Source organism: Ammospiza nelsoni, chromosome 8, assembly GCF_027579445.1.
Source record: "Ammospiza nelsoni isolate bAmmNel1 chromosome 8, bAmmNel1.pri, whole genome shotgun sequence".
Lineage (NCBI taxonomy): Eukaryota > Metazoa > Chordata > Aves > Passeriformes > Passerellidae > Ammospiza > Ammospiza nelsoni.
Window position 1 is genome coordinate 7,925,028 of NC_080640.1, and position 18,721 is coordinate 7,943,748.

At 37.9% G+C, this 18,721-nt stretch overlaps 1 protein-coding gene across 2 annotated transcripts in view; it reads right to left on the reverse strand.

The window, feature by feature from the left end:
- The window catches only part of FHIP2A (FHF complex subunit HOOK interacting protein 2A), a 33,908-nt gene that overhangs the window by 8,845 nt on the left and 6,342 nt on the right, over positions 1 to 18,721 (reverse strand). Inside the window, exons 2-14 of one of the 2 annotated variants that reach the window (XM_059476724.1) lie at positions 16,913 to 16,991; positions 14,813 to 14,982; positions 12,562 to 12,666; positions 12,091 to 12,213; positions 9,592 to 9,630; positions 7,544 to 7,828; positions 6,487 to 6,683; positions 5,213 to 5,327; positions 5,031 to 5,107; positions 4,736 to 4,928; positions 3,346 to 3,515; positions 2,377 to 2,520; positions 590 to 680 (exon numbers count right to left, since the gene is read on the reverse strand). In XM_059476724.1, the coding sequence (XP_059332707.1) occupies positions 590 to 680; positions 2,377 to 2,520; positions 3,346 to 3,515; positions 4,736 to 4,928; positions 5,031 to 5,107; positions 5,213 to 5,327; positions 6,487 to 6,683; positions 7,544 to 7,828; positions 9,592 to 9,630; positions 12,091 to 12,213; positions 12,562 to 12,666; positions 14,813 to 14,982; positions 16,913 to 16,991 (1,788 nt within the window). The remainder of the gene's footprint in view (positions 1 to 589; positions 681 to 2,376; positions 2,521 to 3,345; positions 3,516 to 4,735; positions 4,929 to 5,030; positions 5,108 to 5,212; positions 5,328 to 6,486; positions 6,684 to 7,543; positions 7,829 to 9,591; positions 9,631 to 12,090; positions 12,214 to 12,561; positions 12,667 to 14,812; positions 14,983 to 16,912; positions 16,992 to 18,721) is intronic. The other variant, XM_059476725.1, reaches the window with a different exon arrangement.

Sequence of the window (18,721 nt, forward strand, 5' to 3'; positions counted from 1 at the left end):
TATTCTAGAAGATTCCCAGGGTTTCAATAGAAAAGCTGCAAACAAACAGTGACTGTCCTCTGACCAAGGAAACTATGGTTGTAAAAGCAAAACTTGCATTTATTTTTAAACAGTAAATCATAAAGCTTTCCCTGCCTACCCCACCTCCCAACTTCAAACCTGAATGCCTTAGGCTGTGCATTCCCTGAGATGAGCCTTTATTTGCTAAGTCCCAGATTGCATAACTCCTATGCAGCATTTTAATTTCTCTTCAGTTCTTTTAAACAGCTTGGCAGGCAATTCTCCAAGAGAATGCAGATAAATGCAGAAGCAAATTAAGAATCTATCTGCAGTTCAGGTTTTCTCTCACAGTATTTGTTATATGAATATTAATGCATTTAATGTCATCCATTATTCCCACTAGTGCAATACAAGGTGAATTCATCATCAAAAGATCTCCAAAGGTAAGTTTTCATTAAAAATGAAAATTGAATTTTCCCATCTTCCATTACCCAAAGATGCATTTAATAGGACTATTTACAGAACCATTTGTATATTCTCACCAGCATTTTCAAACTCTCAAGGACTAAGGAAGAGTTCACTGACTTACTTGTCTGTGGGCATCTCTGAGGTAAGTATCATAACCTGTACCCTCCACATGGTAAGATGACTTCGCTTCATCAGGTACAAGACAGAGAAAACTGAAGAGAAAAAAAGTACATTAATTACTATATTCCACAGAGCACCAGATCAATACTTCCTCATCATCTGTAGCAGTGTACACACAATGCTGAACTGTCTGGTCAATTAATCCACAGACTCTACCACAACTTTATGTGAAGAACAGAGAACACAAAATCTATTTAAGCCTACCTATTCCAACTACTATAGGTAATAACAAGGCATGTACTTGAGAGTTTTGTATCTGGCATGAGAGGCAAAGTCATCAGTGGAAGCATTTTCTGAGAATCAGCAGACAGAATGGAGATTAAAGGGAATAGTCATAAATAGGTCAAGTATTTGCTAAAGGTCAGACTCCATCTTACAAGAGCTAAAACAAAATATACTTGGGAATAAATCAGTCAAAAGAGAAGAAGAATTACAGATACAATTCTTCCTAAACTGCTTCATAGGTAGTTTGTTTACCAGTTTGTTGTGGCAAAAAAATGAACATCTAAGACACACCAGGAGTATCTGCATATAAATGTCCCTGTTACAACTATAATTGCCTTTGCTAGGTGTGTAGTCAAATACTCTGTCCTTATTACTTCAGCAATATCTGATGTAAAATGCATCAGGAAATTCTGAATAATATTAGTAACTTAAAAAAAATAAATTAAACCCATTGAAATTTCTGGACAGAAGATAAAACCCAGTCTTTGGACCCTGATTCTAAATTTCAGCCTTCATTATACCCCAAGAACTGCTGGACACTCCTGTAGAATTTATATACAGAAATATGTAGTAGCTGACTTTTCATGTGGAGTTAGTTCATCTTATCTCAAAAAATACAAATTTGCAGGACACTGCAAATCAGAAAACATTTCTATTCCCTGATGCAGGTTACAGGAGGTGAATTTAGGAGAGTGTTCTTTGTGTCTTTGCTCCAAACCATGTCCACCATAAACTATAAATAGTGATACTGGGGGAAAGAGGGCAAGAAGTGATGATGTCACTGTGTCCTGGCTGTCCCTGGGCTGTTTGCTTCCTCTGGCTAACACCTTTGATTATTTCTGGGCAGGCAGATAGGTCAGCACTGACACACCAGTGCTGCTCTGCTACCAAGTATTGACAGAGCAAACAGCCCTCATCCTAATATTAGTTCCTAAGAGAATTACCATCACTAAGTTGCTTAGAGCAGAGCTTGTCCTCCTTGTGATATCCAATTTGCAGTGAGTCTGACAGGCACTGAGCTATGTCACAGGTGACACAGGTGCCCCCTGACTTTCAGGGAACAGAAGGTTATCTCTAGCATGGCAATTATTTCCTTTTGTGTCTGTGTTTATGGAACTTCTGAAGTTCTAAGGAAGTCTGAGGGTGTTTTTTTCCCCAGAAGGTTTATGGCAAGACTCCCCAGACTTGTTCAGGAAGGTTAAGTCCTGTAAGAGCATTTCAAGTACAGCAAATATTTCTGCAAAAAGCAACTTTTATAACTGTGAATTCTGAGTATTCAACCATTAGCTGCAAAGTTTTTCTATTTTTCTCATTTATTTGAATTAATGCAAGCTCTAATCTTTCAGAAGTAGCTTTCTGATAAAATGCCACAATTTCCTTCTGTGGAGTAATTTTCCCAGCTGGCACAGAATAACATCCATTACAGTGTACACATTTAATTTGCACAGTGTGTGCAGACACCCACACATTCAGACATTTCCTCAAGTCTTTGTTTCAACTCACCTATTTACAATTTTATGAACTTCAGTCTTCCCATCATTTTTCGGATGTTCTGGACTGACAGGTGGAGAAGCACTGAGCCACTCCTGAGCTGACAATGTGTTATCTGGTGACAGATCAGTAAATAATGGATCTTCCTCCAGATCTCTGTGAAATTACATTAGACAAAAACATAATCATCCACAAAATGTTATGGAAGGCAGGAAAATCTCTGGGTCACAAGGCAAGCTGTTTTTCTTCTCTGAACAATGAGGATGTGTTCCAGAACATAACAATATCCACAATGTATTACATAATTAATATGCAGAAATACCAACCTTTGCAACAATGTCAACAACAGATGAAACATTTTTGACTTGGACAAAATTACTGCATCAAGTAATTTAAAACTTAGCTGTATTTGTCATGTGAGAGAGTTCTACTCCAGGACATATTTAAAATATTCTAGATGACTAAAATAGTTTGTGTGGCCAGTCCTTACCTCTCCTTCACTAAAACATTGAGTGATAAGAGTTACCTAGCATATACATTTTATGTAGTGCTTCAGTATTTTATTTATTTTATGTAGTGCCTCAGGAATTTTCTTCCATCAAAAATCACTAGGAACATAAATATAAGCAAAACACTGAAGTTATTGACTGCAAGAATATTCTCACTGATTGCAATAAAATATGCATAGATTTAAGCTTGGTAGATGCATAAATAAATTGAGACACGAAGACCTCTGAGTGTCTATTGTTTTGCAAAGAGGCTTGTGGTAATTTTAGATTTTCTGTTCCTGTTCTAAGAGTTTCCTTAAGTTGCTGATGTAAGAATTTCTGCATCACTTTACGGATATGGATTAATACATAGAGCACTCAAGTGCTCTCCAGGCTCACTTTTCTTTCAATTACTGGAAAAAAAACTGTTTTGTTCTAAAAATAAGGATCCAAGTTACTTGTTGTGAAAACTTCTCTTAAAATTGAAACTTACACTGCTCCAGCAATCTGTCCATTCTCTACCACATCCTTATCTTCTTGACAGGGAGGCTTGTATTCCATGTAGTTTCTTTCTTCCAAATTTCTCAGAACCAAATTATAAAGGATGTGCTCATTGGGTTTTTGCAAAAGGTGCTCAAACATTCGTAAAGTCATTATGCTGATCTGCAACAGAAAGAGTAAAAACTCAATCAACTGATGTCCTGCTGCCCTGTGCTTTTTGCCTTTTATCTGCTTTGTCCATTCTAGAACACTGCAATTACTTATTGACATTATGGAAGGAAACAAAATCATAAGAAAAAATAGGAAATTATGATGCTACATGTGGTATGAACATGGATGAAGAGTTCACACACATTTGAAAATCACTATGGGAATGCTTTTTTTTTTTCTGTTAAAATACCTGTTGTGAAATCTGTCAAAATAACAATACAAAGAACATACAGAGAACTCAGAATTTAGCTTTCTGTTCTACAGTTCCATGCTGGACGATGATTATCATTGTGCAAATGAGACCCTCAACAGGACTTAAAGTTACCAATAAATACCCAGAAAAAAAGAAAGTAATACTGGGATATTGTGACTAGATCTATAGGCAAAGACTTTTACATGGAGATGCTATGTAGGCTTTTAAAGGAACACTGACTTTAGGCAATACAAAGACAATTTTTCAAGACTGCTGGAGAGCGCTTAGCTTTGCAAAGATAACTGATTTACAGAGATAACTCATTCTGACAGAGTGAGCAGGTAAGCATACTGAATCAATGGATATGAGAAAATACAGATTTTTATTTCAGGCAAGCTTGGTTTTTATTTGAAAAAGTAGAGTGCTGAAATTGTTTCATGGAAAAAATGAAGCAAGGACCTTCTGAGGAGGGATTTTACTGAAGTTAATTGTTTTAATGATGCTTAGTGTATGTAAAGACCTTAAAGTTATCACATCATCTATTAATTGGCATTGCATATATCCTCCAACCACACTTAGTTCATATAAACTCCAAGTTTTTATCTGTATCTTATATGATAATAAGACAGAACTGACGCAACATGGAAAATAACAGCAACAAATTAAAATGCAATTACAAAAACTCAGTTGACTCTGTCTTACAGACAAGCAAGTCTAACTGGATATGCATAGTGGGCACACAAATTCACAAAAAGATCTTTAGCAAAAAAAAAAAAAAAAAAGGAAATATTACTAGGTGGAGAAAACAGGTTGCCTTCATTTTCTAAAGGGAATTTGTAGGGCCAGGAGCCAGAATTCTCTTTCTTGGTAAAAGATGTTACTGGACACAAATATGACAAGTCTTCACAACAGTGTCTTTACAGACTCTCCACACTCCAGAACTGGCCAGCAGACACTCCTTTGCCAGATCAGCCCTCACCTCATCAGAAATGTGATCACAGTGCTCGATCAGCCTGTGCCTCAATGGATGCCTGTTGATGTCTGCCAGGGTTTCTGGCTCTCTGTGCTCTCCAAGGATGAAATACACCAGTTCCTGCAGCAGCACATCTGAAGTCACCTGACGAACAATGCGGTGCAACAGCGCAGTTGATGTGAGGATTCCAATCTCTGAACTGAATGAAACATTTTCATATCAGATATGGAGTGGATTTCCACTCCCCAAAATCAGCTTGATTCAGATTCTGTTCTGCTGTGTCTTGTAGGATGCTACTCACGTTTGCATCAGCTGAGGTTCCATAACATCAATGAAGAATCGTTCCCGCACAGCTTTTGCCATAGCAACAGCAGTAGTCTGAAACAAAAGTACAAAATGGTGTGCCTCAAACTCAGAAGCTAGGAAACAACTGGAACTACTTATTTGCTGAATATAGTTGTATCATCTGAATACATTTCAAACCTTTTGTGCTTCTTTGATGAGTTGATCACAGTAGTCAAACCAAGAAAGAAATGAAATCAATGCTCTTTTCCCTGGAAAAGCAGATGCATCTTCTTTGTGGCTGTAGGAATCCAAACTAGAGCACACAGAGAAAAAATGTTTATTTAGTCTACAAGTAGTTGAAGAATCTCAGACTCCATTCTTATTGAACCTAACAGAATAATTAATGACCTACTTGTAATGAAGGAACATTAAAAATGCTTTTCTGCTGATCTTTACGAATCTGGCAGTGCCATCACAAAACAGATATTCAGTGCATGCTGAAGGAAAAAGTGTTTCTGGAGTCAGAAGGGAAAACTGATCACCAAGTCTGTTCTCCCAGAATACACAGACTACAGAAAATGAATCAGTAACTCCTGTAGTCACAGAACCATAAAATGAAGGCAATTGTTCTTCTCTACTCTGTAAGTGACCTCAGGCAAGTTGACCAAAACCACACAGTGTATACCTGAAATAGAGTGTATCTTTCAGAAAGAAACATCTATCTCAATTTAAGGGCTGTAAGGAATAACAAATACACAACTTTCTTTGGTAAAAAACTCCACTGTTTATTTATCCCACAATTTAAAGGTGTGGGCTTTCCCCTTGTAATTTCAAACTCCAACCACCAGAAATCTTGCTAGGCATTTTGTAAATACCTTCTTTTGTCTCAGTACTAACAGATCAGGAGCAAGTCATAATAATGAAGGCAGAGTAGGGAAGATAAATGTTTTAAGAATCTAAATTACAAGCAGTTAGGATAACAGGCATGTATTTTTTGCTTCATGCTAATTACTTATGCAGCAACTCTTTCCTTCTTCTTTTTTCTGCAAAAATTTTGCAACAGCCTGTTAACAAATAGACCCTTCCTGCCCCTCAGAGCAGCTTACAATGCTCACTGTGTTCAGTGAGAAGTTTATGCTTCCTAAATCCTTGATATCTGCATAAGAATATTAATCCACACCAGATACTCCAGTGACATCACTAGAAACTGCTGATGTAACCCAGTGGAGAAACTTGCCCCCTGAGGAATTTCTGCCAGGGACTGGCAGGCAGACCTGGCTCCATGTCAGAAATCACAGGTACACTGGACACCCGAAGTGCACCACTGTGCTACAGCTCTATCTCAGCTCTGCCCTTGAGGCTTTAGCCTGTGTGTGTGGGAGTATTTTATACACATTATCCACCTATCAAATTAGTTTCAGGGAAGGGTGGAAAGTCACTTTGAGTATTAAATACAAAAATAAAATTCTTACCCCCAGTTAATTGCCTCCACTGTTTCAATGTCTAAGGGATCCAGTGACTGAGGCAAGGCTTTGTAGAGGGTGGCCAGCCTGTCTGTCAACAATTCACATAAACAAGTGCTTTGAGTCAGGCACTTGGCAGCTGCTGGTTCTGGCAAACTCACCAAAAGCATGAGACCTTCACAGGCCTTCACTGCTATCCGGCCGTCCTGGCAGAAGGGCATGGAAGAATTAATCAGAGGGTGAATGAAGGCCACTGGAAATCAAGAAGCAAACACCTTCCAAATAGCTCTCCATTCCCCCACAGTGTCTGAATACATTTATTTTGTTGCCTTCTCAGCCATTAACTCTAGTGAATTTGGATGCTACAAAATAAATATTCTCCCCTGATTTTGTGTGAAATACAAGAATGCCAGCTGCAACCTTCCAGCTGACAGAACTAGAGCTGTAGGTCAGCTTGAGACCAAGACACCAAATCCTGTAAACTACTCATGTAACAATAATGAGGTAAAGTGGTAGACTTGGTTTTCTGCTCTCGCCACTGCTGCAGCAATTACAGCCTTACACAAACCCCTTCTAAATTTTCTGAAAGAATCTAAGTCTGAATTTGATGATTGAGCTGGGTAAGACATACAACACTCTTTTTTAAAAGAAAGCCCACTCCTAGAGATAGCTCAGTGCCATTACAAAGAGAGTGGGTTTGGTTAAGTCAGAACAATTAGAAGTAGTTTTAAAAACATTCTCTTGTGATATATTTAACCTTCGGATTATCCTGTGTAGTTTTTCTGTGAAACATACAGCACCCTATACAAGTTTCTTAAAAAAACCCACTTATATTATCATCAACAAGTTTAGTATTAATTTTCTAAAACAGTATTTTTACTTTAATCTGAATTTACAAAGAAAATTGCCAATTTACAAGAAGTGCCTGCAAAAACTCTCACTTTTTATAGCTAAAATACAGTGTGTTTATTCACTCCCTCTGGCCACTTCACACAGCATCCAACTATTTCATTTTAACACACAGAATGGAAAAAACCCAAAAACCAAATAAGAAAAACCAACTCACAGGACTTTTAGTGAGGTTTAGTAGAGAATTCACTAAATTATAGTCTTGATTTGGACCAGCAGTGGAGGACTCAGGTGATGATGTGACATTGAGTTCATCCAGAGTGAAGGAGAGCTCCTCTGGCTGCTGTGGGAGCTCATCCTCCTTCTCCATGAGCTCGGCCCTGGCAGCCCCGGGCGTCTCCTCGGGCTGCCCCGTGTCTGTGCTCACGGACTCCTGCTCTTTGATCATGTCTTCTGTGATTACACTTGCTGATCCTTGGAGAGCCATGGCTTTTAACTTACTCTGCAAAGCATTTTTTGGAATGACACAGCTGAAATTACTGTTCATCCTGAAGCAGGAGTTTACTAAAAGCAATTTTTGTAACATCAACATTTGAAGTAGTCAAGGCTGGATACAGTAACCATGTAAAACCTACAAGGCTGTGGGAGCGTGGGTGTTTCATAAACCCAGGACACTTTTAAATCTGCTTAAATTTCTCTTAAGCCCTATATATTTTGCTTCAAGGCTGAATATGCCATTTACAAAAGGATGACAGCTTTTTCTTTCACTACTGAAGGCACATATTCATTTGATTTGCCCACAATTTGATAGAGGTTTTTAATTTATCTTATGGGTGGCCCCTTTAGAACTTAGCACTTTTTATAAAACACTCCTTTCTGTGTCAAGGCTTCACATTCATCTAATGTCTGAAACTCTACTTCTAGTTGGAATCACCCAAATAAAATAATTCTAAATTTCTTGAGATTTTACCTTCAACAGGAAAGGGAAAGAAACACCTTTTCCGACAGCAGAGTACTCTCAAATTGTGTTTCTCAAGAAGAAAAAATTGAGTAGATTGAATGGACAAAAGTATTAGAAATTAACATTGGGCACTGGATACTCTGAAAGGTCACAGAGAACCTTCTTGGAAGCTTCAAACCATCTCTGCTTTGCCTGAAAAAAGGCAAGCCATCTGTCTTCCCATAAATCTGTCTCCAGCACATAAAAAGACATTTAAATTTGTGCTCTGTGATACCATGAAGAATCTCACAGAAAGACAAAAACTCAGTGTTCTTCTGGCATAAGTGCAGGTGAGGAATACTTTATTGGAATCATAAATTAGATTGCAGCACAAGACAAGTGAGAACTGCAGTGAGATTATAAATCCAAACGGTTCCCTTCTCTATGATAACACCAAAATTATTACAAATATACCTCAAGCATTAATAATTTAAAAGACTAACCATTTGGGGTTAATGGATTTTAGTACAGACAAAGCAGCAGGGACTGAGTACATGACAGTGAGGCAGCAAACTGGAGAGCTGCTGTGAACACTTGCTTGAGGGCCGTGCATTCATTGTGAGGATTTGCACTGGGCATTGTGATGCACTCACAGAACCAATTCCCTGGAGAAGCAAACCAGTGGAAAAAGCAGCAGACTGCATGCTATAAAATAAGGATGCTCTTTGAATGCAGTAGAAAAATTACTGCTTCAATATGTTTTGGGGGTTTTTTGACAGTGTGAGAAGTGCAAGGCTGGCAAAGCAACAAAAAGGTGTCTGTCTGAACCAAGTTTGCTATCACCAGAGCTTCTGCAGTCCTTCAGTATCCTCAATATCCTCATCAATACACAGAAATATCTGAATCACAACAGTGACCCTTGCACATAAAGGTTGGAACAGTGTTTCAATCCTGGACTCAACACTGTTGCTGGCACCACTCAAGCTGCAGGCAGAGTTGCTAAAGGGAAAAGCTTTTTAAAAAAAAAAACTGGGCAATATTCTGTAAAATACTTATTTTATCTTACAGTAGCTTATTACTTCCTTTCTGGATTCTTCTACCATTTGAAAGGCCACTGTTTATTTAGTTAAAACAGTTCTCTCTGATGAGAGAACTAACATATATAAATGTATGAATACCCCTAGGAATGTGTCCATAGCTCATTACTCTTACGTTGGCAGGTGACACAAAGCAGTTTGTACATTGAATATCACACAGGCAGACTCTTTGTGTGTATTTAAGCTTCCTATTGTTTAATCATGCAATTCTGCAGCTCAGCTGCTCACCTGCCTCCTGCAAAGGTGCAAAACAGGATCCTGAATGACCTAATAGAAAAGGTTACATAAAACACATATTCAATGCTTTCTAAACAAAGTACTCATGACTTCAGCATTAATGAGAAGCAGATATTATAAAACCACACTTTTGCATTTTTGTGATCTGTAAACATCGGTTTTAAAATCCATGGTAGATGATGGCATGTCTAAATTATGACAGATTTAAAAAGATTTCTATGAAAACATGGTGATATCACAGCTGATGAGAATCTCTACTTAATTTGTGGTGAGAAATATAAAGGTGATAATTCAAAGTACTGAAAGTAAAAGTGAATAGTCAAACTATTGTTCATTTTATAAAATGAAGGCACAAGTATTTAGCTGCTATATTAGAACTTTTTCAAGGTCTCAAGAACAGAAATTGAAGCACAGAGAGTTAAGTGTCCCTTTGCCAGAAACAATCAGTTGCAAGGAGTATCTCACCTAAGATGAGATGAGGCAAGTTTACCCTAAAATATAACTAAGGTAGAGGTGATAAATAAACATTACAATGTATATTCTTTCTCTCTGTACAAGAACTAGGAAAACTTAGTTTAAGAAAAAGGAATACATTAATACCAAAAAGAAATTAGTATAGGGATCCTTAAGTTTTAAAAAAGTAGAATGAAGTTCTTCAAGTTCTTATTTCCACAACAGACATAACTTGCCCAAGTTATGATAGTTGGGCCATGTAGGCTTATTGGTTAAGCAATACAGGTGAAAGATTTCACCTATATTGATTAATCAATAATAAATATATTTATATAAATTTAAAATATAAACCAGCATTCTATCAACAAACTATTTGGCATGGAATCATACAAAGGAAGTGAGTTTGTACAGACTCAGTTTTTATGTTCGTAAAGTCCTGTATAAACTGATTGGAAACAGTCAAAGAAGGAAGTAAAATTAACAGATACAAACATTCTCTGGAGAGATCCATCTGCATTTCATCTTATAAGTGTTGGAGACTGGAGGTAGAAATGCCACACAGAATTTTGTAAATTTACCCTTTCATGCATTTGAAAGTGATCAAGTCACAACAGCACCTCTAAGAGGCCAAATGTGAGCAACCAGAATATTCTCTTCTAAAGGAACACAATTCTGCACTCCACATAACTGATCTGGAAACAACCATCACAGTTATGAAGACAAATGCTTTAGGCTACAACACCTAGAACAACATTGTGAAGTAACAGGAACTACAAGAAATGTTTGCCAGCTTGCCAGAACTCCACAGCCAGCATTCTGTGGAACTAGAGACCCCTTTGAAACTTGGGATCATCTGTTTCTCCATGTCTGTATTTTAAATATTGGAATCTTGCTATTTTGGGGAAAAACACTAATAAAGTGGTACAAAACACTTGTGGTTCTTATGACTGGGGTTCTTGGGTTTAGTTTCAAGGGCACTATTTAAGAGGCTTAAACCATAGAATTTACACAAATAACACTAAAAGTAATCCTGGTTTAGAATTCTACCATGTTTTGCATGTAATATATGCAGTAGTTTGCTTCTGCGTGCTTTTAATTTTTAAACATTAACTTTTCAATCCTCATACCATTTCTGCTGCTTGTACAACAAGCAGCAGGAACAATGACATACAATGGAAATCAGGATAATACTTAATTGATGTAGAAACAAACTCAAGATGGATTCTTTACTACTGACATGCAAATGATAATCACATACTTAATGGAAAAAACATCTTTTTGCAGTTTAGCAGTTTCTGCTGTCACAGATCTTGTTTGTGGGAAGCTTGTAAAACAGTCCTGAAGGAATATTTTTCAGCTAAGTATCATGTACTTAATAGAGACTGTGTCACCATAAGAAACAGCAAAGTGGGAGCAAAAGGCATTTCTAAATGGACTTTTATAAACCAATTTTTTATGCTTCTTTTAAATAGGAACAGAAAGTCAGTCTAGAAATTGTTTATCCTCCCACTCTGATTTCATAATGCCACATGTTAAAGGAGGCAGGCTGTCTTGCAGATAGAAGTTGGTGCTGTGCTGTAGACTGTGAGCTGGCACTGCAGCTCCAACATATGTGCCACTACCAAATAAGGGCCCAATCCTGCAGAACACTCAGCAACCTGCAAGGTTTCAGTGCCCCCTGCAATCTGTCCCTTGGTCTTCCATGGGATGACAAACACAACACAAGAAGGCCAAGATCTCCCTTACACAGTGTTTTACACTGCAATTCATATCCCTACTCTAAAGGCACTTTCATTGCAAAGGAAAACCTGGGGCAGGTGTATTTGTGAGCCTTGAATGAAATTCCTGTGAAAATCAGATGTATAAAGTCTCTGGGAGACAAAAAAAAATTCCAAACAACAAGACTTCTAATATCATGGGATAAAAAATAACAGACTGAATGAAAACTAAGCTATGAATGTGACACCACCAGTTCTCCACTAGATTTTGTATATGATACAGTAAATACACAGTAAAGTTTTGAATTTATTTACTCACCTCAAGGAAGAAGTTGACAAGGTATGGATCCTGTTTCAGCTTTGCACATACTATACAGAGAAACTGAATTTCTTCATTTTCTGTTGGTGTTGCCAGAACCTCACCACACAGCCTGATTAATTTCTGTCACAAAAAGTGAAAAATTAAGACAGAAAGTTATTGCTTTTTCTATGAATAACAGACTGAGTTATTTTTCTATATACAAACTACAATTACATATGAGTATTGACTGGAACATTTGCTCTGGATTTAGACTGCTATGAACAAGTTTTCTTTATTATTTATGACTTGCATTGCAGTGACAATCCCAGACTCCAATCATCAGCATATTATAAAAAACAAACTGATATGGCACCCAAGCAATTTCCTTAATTCACTTGACAATGGGAGAATTAAAAATAACATTAGCTACAGTAGAATAAAAGACACTTGTTGTGCAAAAATACAGTTTACTTAAAATGTGAAGAGTACCTGCACTGGCCTATGCACATTTATGTGAGGAAGAAGAGGTTGCCGAATTCTTCCAAGAAGTTTTGTATAAAAAGCCAGAACTTGCTGTTTCATTCCTGGAGGACACTGAAACAAAAACAGATGAACAACAAAAATAAAATAAATGTGGAGAAAAATAGAGATGTAAATTTTTAACTCAGAATGGCTAATTAAACAGCAATAATTTATCTAGAATTATTGTTTACAGGAATCATCAGTTAACATATTACTTTTATCAATATTAACAGAGATCAATAAAAAATGTTGCATCTCATTACTGTTTTCTCTTTCAAATTATTCATGCTTTCAGTTAATTGCTCTAGGGCAAGCTTCTACTAATCTTTCCAGAAAATATTCCGTATCATTACAGTGATAAGGGGAAATTAACTCGGAATTAATTTGCTATGGGTCAGACATCTTTTAAGGTACTGTGCCACAAAATCCAGCAATCCAGTGAGTCAGTACATACAAATACAGAATGATAAACTATAAAAATCTTAATACCTACAGAAGGTTTCCTGAAGTCATGAGCAATTAACCTTAAACAGCTAAAGTGTTCATAAATGCACAGATGGTCCTGGACAAGAGAAAGCTGCTGCTTTCCCTGAGCAGAATATAAATCACAAATATCTGTGGAACAAGCAGACCCCTTGTTCTACTGCCCCTAATGCACCACACCACATGGAAGAACTTTCCTATCTCCAGGAGATCTGATGGTCTGTGGGCCTTTATGCACCTTTGCTCCTAGCTAAATTGCCCCAAACTAATTAGCTAATAACCAATTTATCAACCACGTTCATAAATGCTGTTAATTTTAACCAACATAATTTCCCTCATTTCATGTCCAAATGCAGCTGAGGTGGCAACAGCCTAACCTGGATCTCCTTTCTAACTAATTATCTCTATATTTTTAATCCCTAACCATTGCTGAGTTGTCAAGCAATTCTTTGAAGAGAATGGCAAGATATGTACCATCAGGGCACATCCACAGTAATGTAATAAGTCCATCTGACTGCTGTGAAAGGAACTATTCATTTTGCACCAGATCCTTGCAACATCTTGCAGGCACTGAACTGTGTGTTTACTTCAGATGTATCAACTCACAAGTGGCAAAGTGTAAAGACAGGCTGTACAACAATTGCCTGTACAGACATATTTGTATGAGTACAGAGTGACTTCTCTCAACTCTTAGAAACACACTACTAATTACTCATTTCACATATGCCATCATTTAATCTTGGTTTCTTGACAACATTTAGAAATTATTGAAGGAGCTGCGTTTCTGAGCAAGTATCTTTAATACAGCAGTGTTGTGATTTTAAGCCCAGCTGCAGCAGGTATTTTAGCCTGACTGTAGCACAGCTGGTACAGTAACAGGTACTGCAGATCTCTGGCTCTTCCAGAGCAAGGAACATCTCAGGCTCAGCCAGCCACTGTCCTGTATTGCCTGTTTATGTAAAATCGATTAAAAACTCATGACAATGTGTAAAAGACTGATTGAGAAGGAAACCCTGGAGAGCTCCATTTATCCTTGGAACAGGATAAACCATGCCTCCCTAACTGAGTCTGCGCTGTGATACAAAATGTTCTACCCCAAGGGCTGCCAGGCTAATTCACCCCATGATCCACCCAACCCCACACATTTCAGCTTATAAATCAGCCAAGACAGACAGCAATGAGGATGGACCAAGACCATGAAGGTAACTTCATGTGTGCCACAAAACAGACATGAAGAACCAGATAATAATGCCAAGGTATGAAAGCTCTCTGGGGATCAACTCAAATTAATGCTTTCTTATATCAAAGTCTTTCTGAGCAATAGCTCAACACATTCAGAAAAGTTAAACAAAAATTTGTATTTAACACAGCACTTTTCACCCAAGAATCCCCCAACATTTAACAAAGGACAGAGAGGGATTATACTGTCTTGTAGTAGCCAGAAAAACTAGACTGAAGAAAAATGTTTCTCCTACTTCTAGTTTCACCATCAGCATTATCAGAGTGGTGAGTTTCACCACTGCCAGCACCTCAGGGGGTGTCTCACACTGATCACACCTGTAAAAGGCTGTTGTTTGTAATATGCTGGTAATATATGTTGGTATATTTGTAATATAAGCAAGCAGCTGTCTGCTAGAGTTCAGTGTCCCACACTACCACCTACTGTAGAACTTCAGTCTCTATCACATCTAGGAGCTCACACAAGAGATAATCTGTTCTGCTGAGAGATACATACATCAGCTTTTCCTAGTGTGTACAGTGTCTCCAAAATCTTGTGATGTAGCAAATATTCCATGCATGGTCCTGTTTCACCCGATTCCCTCTCATTCTCTTCCTGAACTAGAATATCCAACATCTGTTCCAGGTGAGAGGGAATGTTCGTATCAGTCACAGGAGCTTTGTCATCTAAATAAAAGAAACAGACAATTAAGAACAATTTTAAAATTGTCCTCATATTTAAGCTCAGTTCCAAATTTAAGATTTATAAACACGACATCCATTTAAATATTTAAATTTATATACAGTGCAAGTTTTTAACATGTCTTTAAGAAAACTTTCAGAACTGTATCTGAACATGTACACTGGAATATGAATTGGGCAGGTATCTGACCTTGCAATGGGGAAAAGGTGAAGTGCCAAAATTCAAAACATGCAGTAATTACACAGTCAGAAAAGGAAAATTTCTACTGCCAGAGAGAAGCTAAGGGAGAGAAAGGTACAACTCTCAATCTTCTGTTTAGGATGGACTAGGTCTTGATAACTTCCTCTTTGACCCTTCATACAGTATTCTCAAATCTGGCCTCTAACATCAGCTTAATTTGCAGCTGATCAGTTCCTTCATAAACTAGGTAACTAAATAAATGTCTTTTCTGTTGATAACAACACAGAAGATTCAAACTCTGTGCTGTTTATTCTCCAAAGCTTTTAAATTTCTCTTTTGTACTTTCTGCATTAAAATTGAACTCTGTCAAACTTTATGAAGGAAAGGGTAAGATGTTGATTTTATTATATTAAAGTCATGAAACTGCAGTGGATTTATGCCACTGGAAGTAGGAGCTGGCATTCACATATTGCAAAACTTATCCACACATGAAGATTTTCCTCCTTTATTTTTTTCAGCTGAATGCTACATGAACAACCATCCTAGGGAAATGGTTACTACTGTTTACGCAATAATCTAAAAATAACTTGTCACTTGCATGCAACTGGCAACAAGATCACACAGGGAAACTGCCATGTCAGAATGATTTTGGTCTCTGCCACAAGCTCCAGTTAGCCTGGAGTGTTTTGCTTGAATTTCCTACACATAATCCTGCTCCTACTGCAGAGGACAGAAATATACTCACTGAGTGGAAACTTCTTTTTCAAAACACTTCTGAAACTCTGGGAGAGAGGTCAGCTTTTATTCTGCACCACGTCATTGCAGGTGTCAGTTTTCCCTGCCACCCTGTCATTTCCACCTTTGGAAACATCACACAGTGTTCCAAAAGATGGGTATTTGGAACCAAGGGTCACGTTGCAGTTTTACAAGTAAATATTGATATAAACAAGATCATCAGACACAAACACAGACTCAACAGCTCTTGCAGCAGAAGGTCAGAACTAATAGGCTTGAGGAAAGCATGGCAACATTCATTTTTAAAACATAACTGTTTCATAACTAGGTCCAAAATTAAAAATTTACAGGCTGCATAGTTGTTGGGGGAAAAATCCAAACCAGGGAAGAGTTTTAAAAAAAGCTTCTTCTTAAAAATAGATATAATGATGAAATATGGCAACTACAGCCATATTTCATCATTACATCTATTTTTAAGAAGAGCAGCATAACATCTGAGTAAGGTTTAATAAAACTTGTCGTCTGTGGTATCAAAATACTTTACACTGAGACAAGACACTAAAGTAAAAATAATTAATACTGAGCACATGGAATCCGTCTGTGTCTGGTAAAATCTATGACCACAAAATTACTTTTGTTAAAATCTTGCGAAGAAAAAGAAAATCCCTGATGCAAAGCAATGAAAATGTTAACAGCAGGGACTGCATTTCTGCAGCTGTCTGTTTAGATTAAACAGAGTATGTGAAGGCAGAAACTGGGTCAGATGTAAAAAGGTGCAGTTCTCTACATGGTACTCAGGAAACAAACTTCAACCATTTTTCATGCCTACTTCTACAGATGGAAGTACACGATATTTTTAATTACTAGTTGTTGTTGGTATTTTGATTAAAGACCTGATTCATATTAGTATTTCTTGATCTTTACTTTTTAAAAACATTGAAATTGTGAATTCTAGTTGCCACAATAAAAACACAAACCCAGAGTGCTTTTTCCTTTTACCTGAGGTCTCTATGTAGTAATGGGTGATTGCTTTCCAGTGGTAAACAAAATCTTCTTGTAATGGAAGGGAAGGCGCGAGCTATGGGGAAAAAAAGACATAAAAAAGAGATTAAATTCAGTTTTATCTTATACTTGCAAGTAAAGTGCTGTAGATACTGCTACAATTGTTACTCTCTGCTCTTTTACCTTTAACAAGGACTGCATTCATTATTCATGGACGAGCCCCATGCCACACTGCCTGCTTGTAAACATCAGTAATAATCTCTGTGATGTCTCTATCACCAGACAATCCATTTGAAGCAACAAAAGCAATTGCTCCTACAGCAAAGCAACACTAAAAATGTATGACTGCATTGTTTAAACACAATTTTGTCCTGTACGAAAAAATCATGTTCTTTTACATCTGCTCTTGATGTCTTCTTCCTTTCCTGTACACACTGTTCTCTTCTCTCTGTCTGCTCCCTTAAAACTACCAATTAGTTGCTTTATCCAGTTTTTACCATGCCTTTTTTCCTGTTAGCCACAACTTCTTTTAAAAGATCTCTGTTCAGTTTTTAGGTTGGGTTTGTTGGGGTTTTTTTGTTTTTTTTTTTTTTTTGGCTCATAACCAGAGCTTGGCGAGTTGTTCTTTTTTTTTTTTTTTTTTTTTTTTTAACAAATATGTTTCTTATTTTATTTCTGCAAGAAAAGGAAGTTTCTTCTTTCCTGGAGGAGTTTGGGATGGCTGGCTGGGTGTGAGCAGCAACCAGGAATACAAGAAGGAAACACAGCCCCCAGGCAGTCACCATCAGCGCTGCTCCTTCCCCACAGAGACACAGGTGGCCTGTGGCCCCTCACACCACAGGCAGCCTATGACAAAAGGACCAAAATCACTTCACCACTCTTCTCTCCAAAGTGAGAGCTGAGACAAGCACTGAATTTGTGCCCTGAATGTTTTGAGCTGGTAAAATAAGGAATCCTATAGGGAAAACCCCAACCATTCAATGGTCACATGAAGATCTGTAGTTATTGAGGCCTAATCCTGCTTGAGGCTTTTTTTTTTTTTTGACCATCAAGTCCTCAAGTCACTCTTTTAAGGGCCATCCTGAAATAGGGGATTATCACTTCACGGGATGGCAGCGATGAGCCTGTGGGCAAACAGAAAGAATCCCAAGGATAAACTGGTGTGTCTGTTTTGGAAGGGTAAGGAGCTGAACCATCCTGACAGGATATGGAGTCCAGTCCTTGACAGAATCTCAGTGGGGCTGAAGTTGGAAGGGGCCTCTGGAGACCATCCAGTTTAGCCTCCCTGCTACAGCACAGTCACCTAGAGCTGGCTGCTCAGGAGCATGTCCAGATGGCTTTTGAATATATCAAAGGATGGAGACTCCACAGCCTGTGCAGGAACCTGTGCCAGGGGTCAGTTAACCTCACAGAGGAAGGTTAACTGAAGGAAGATTTCTCCCCAGGAGCTGCAGATACCACATTTGAGTCTAATAACTCTGAACTCCTCTAGTGTCTCCCCACAGGGTCTAAAATGCGCTGTGCTGTCTCTGTTCTTGGGCAAACAAGGGCTCAGGGCTCCTATATAGTCTGGTACAATACAGGCTCACATGGTCTCTACTGGCTACTGTTTGTTTCTTTGAAAAAGCCCTGGATGTTTTCCACATCAGTCTTTTCTTTGCCTTGAATTTAATGACACTTAAATTTATCTTGGTAAACTTGTAAAGCCCAGTATATGACAAATACGCCATGCCAAGATAAATGCAATTCTAATTGCTAATGGCCCTTTGCACACAGGACTTTGGAATGCAAGTCTCTGGAAAAAGA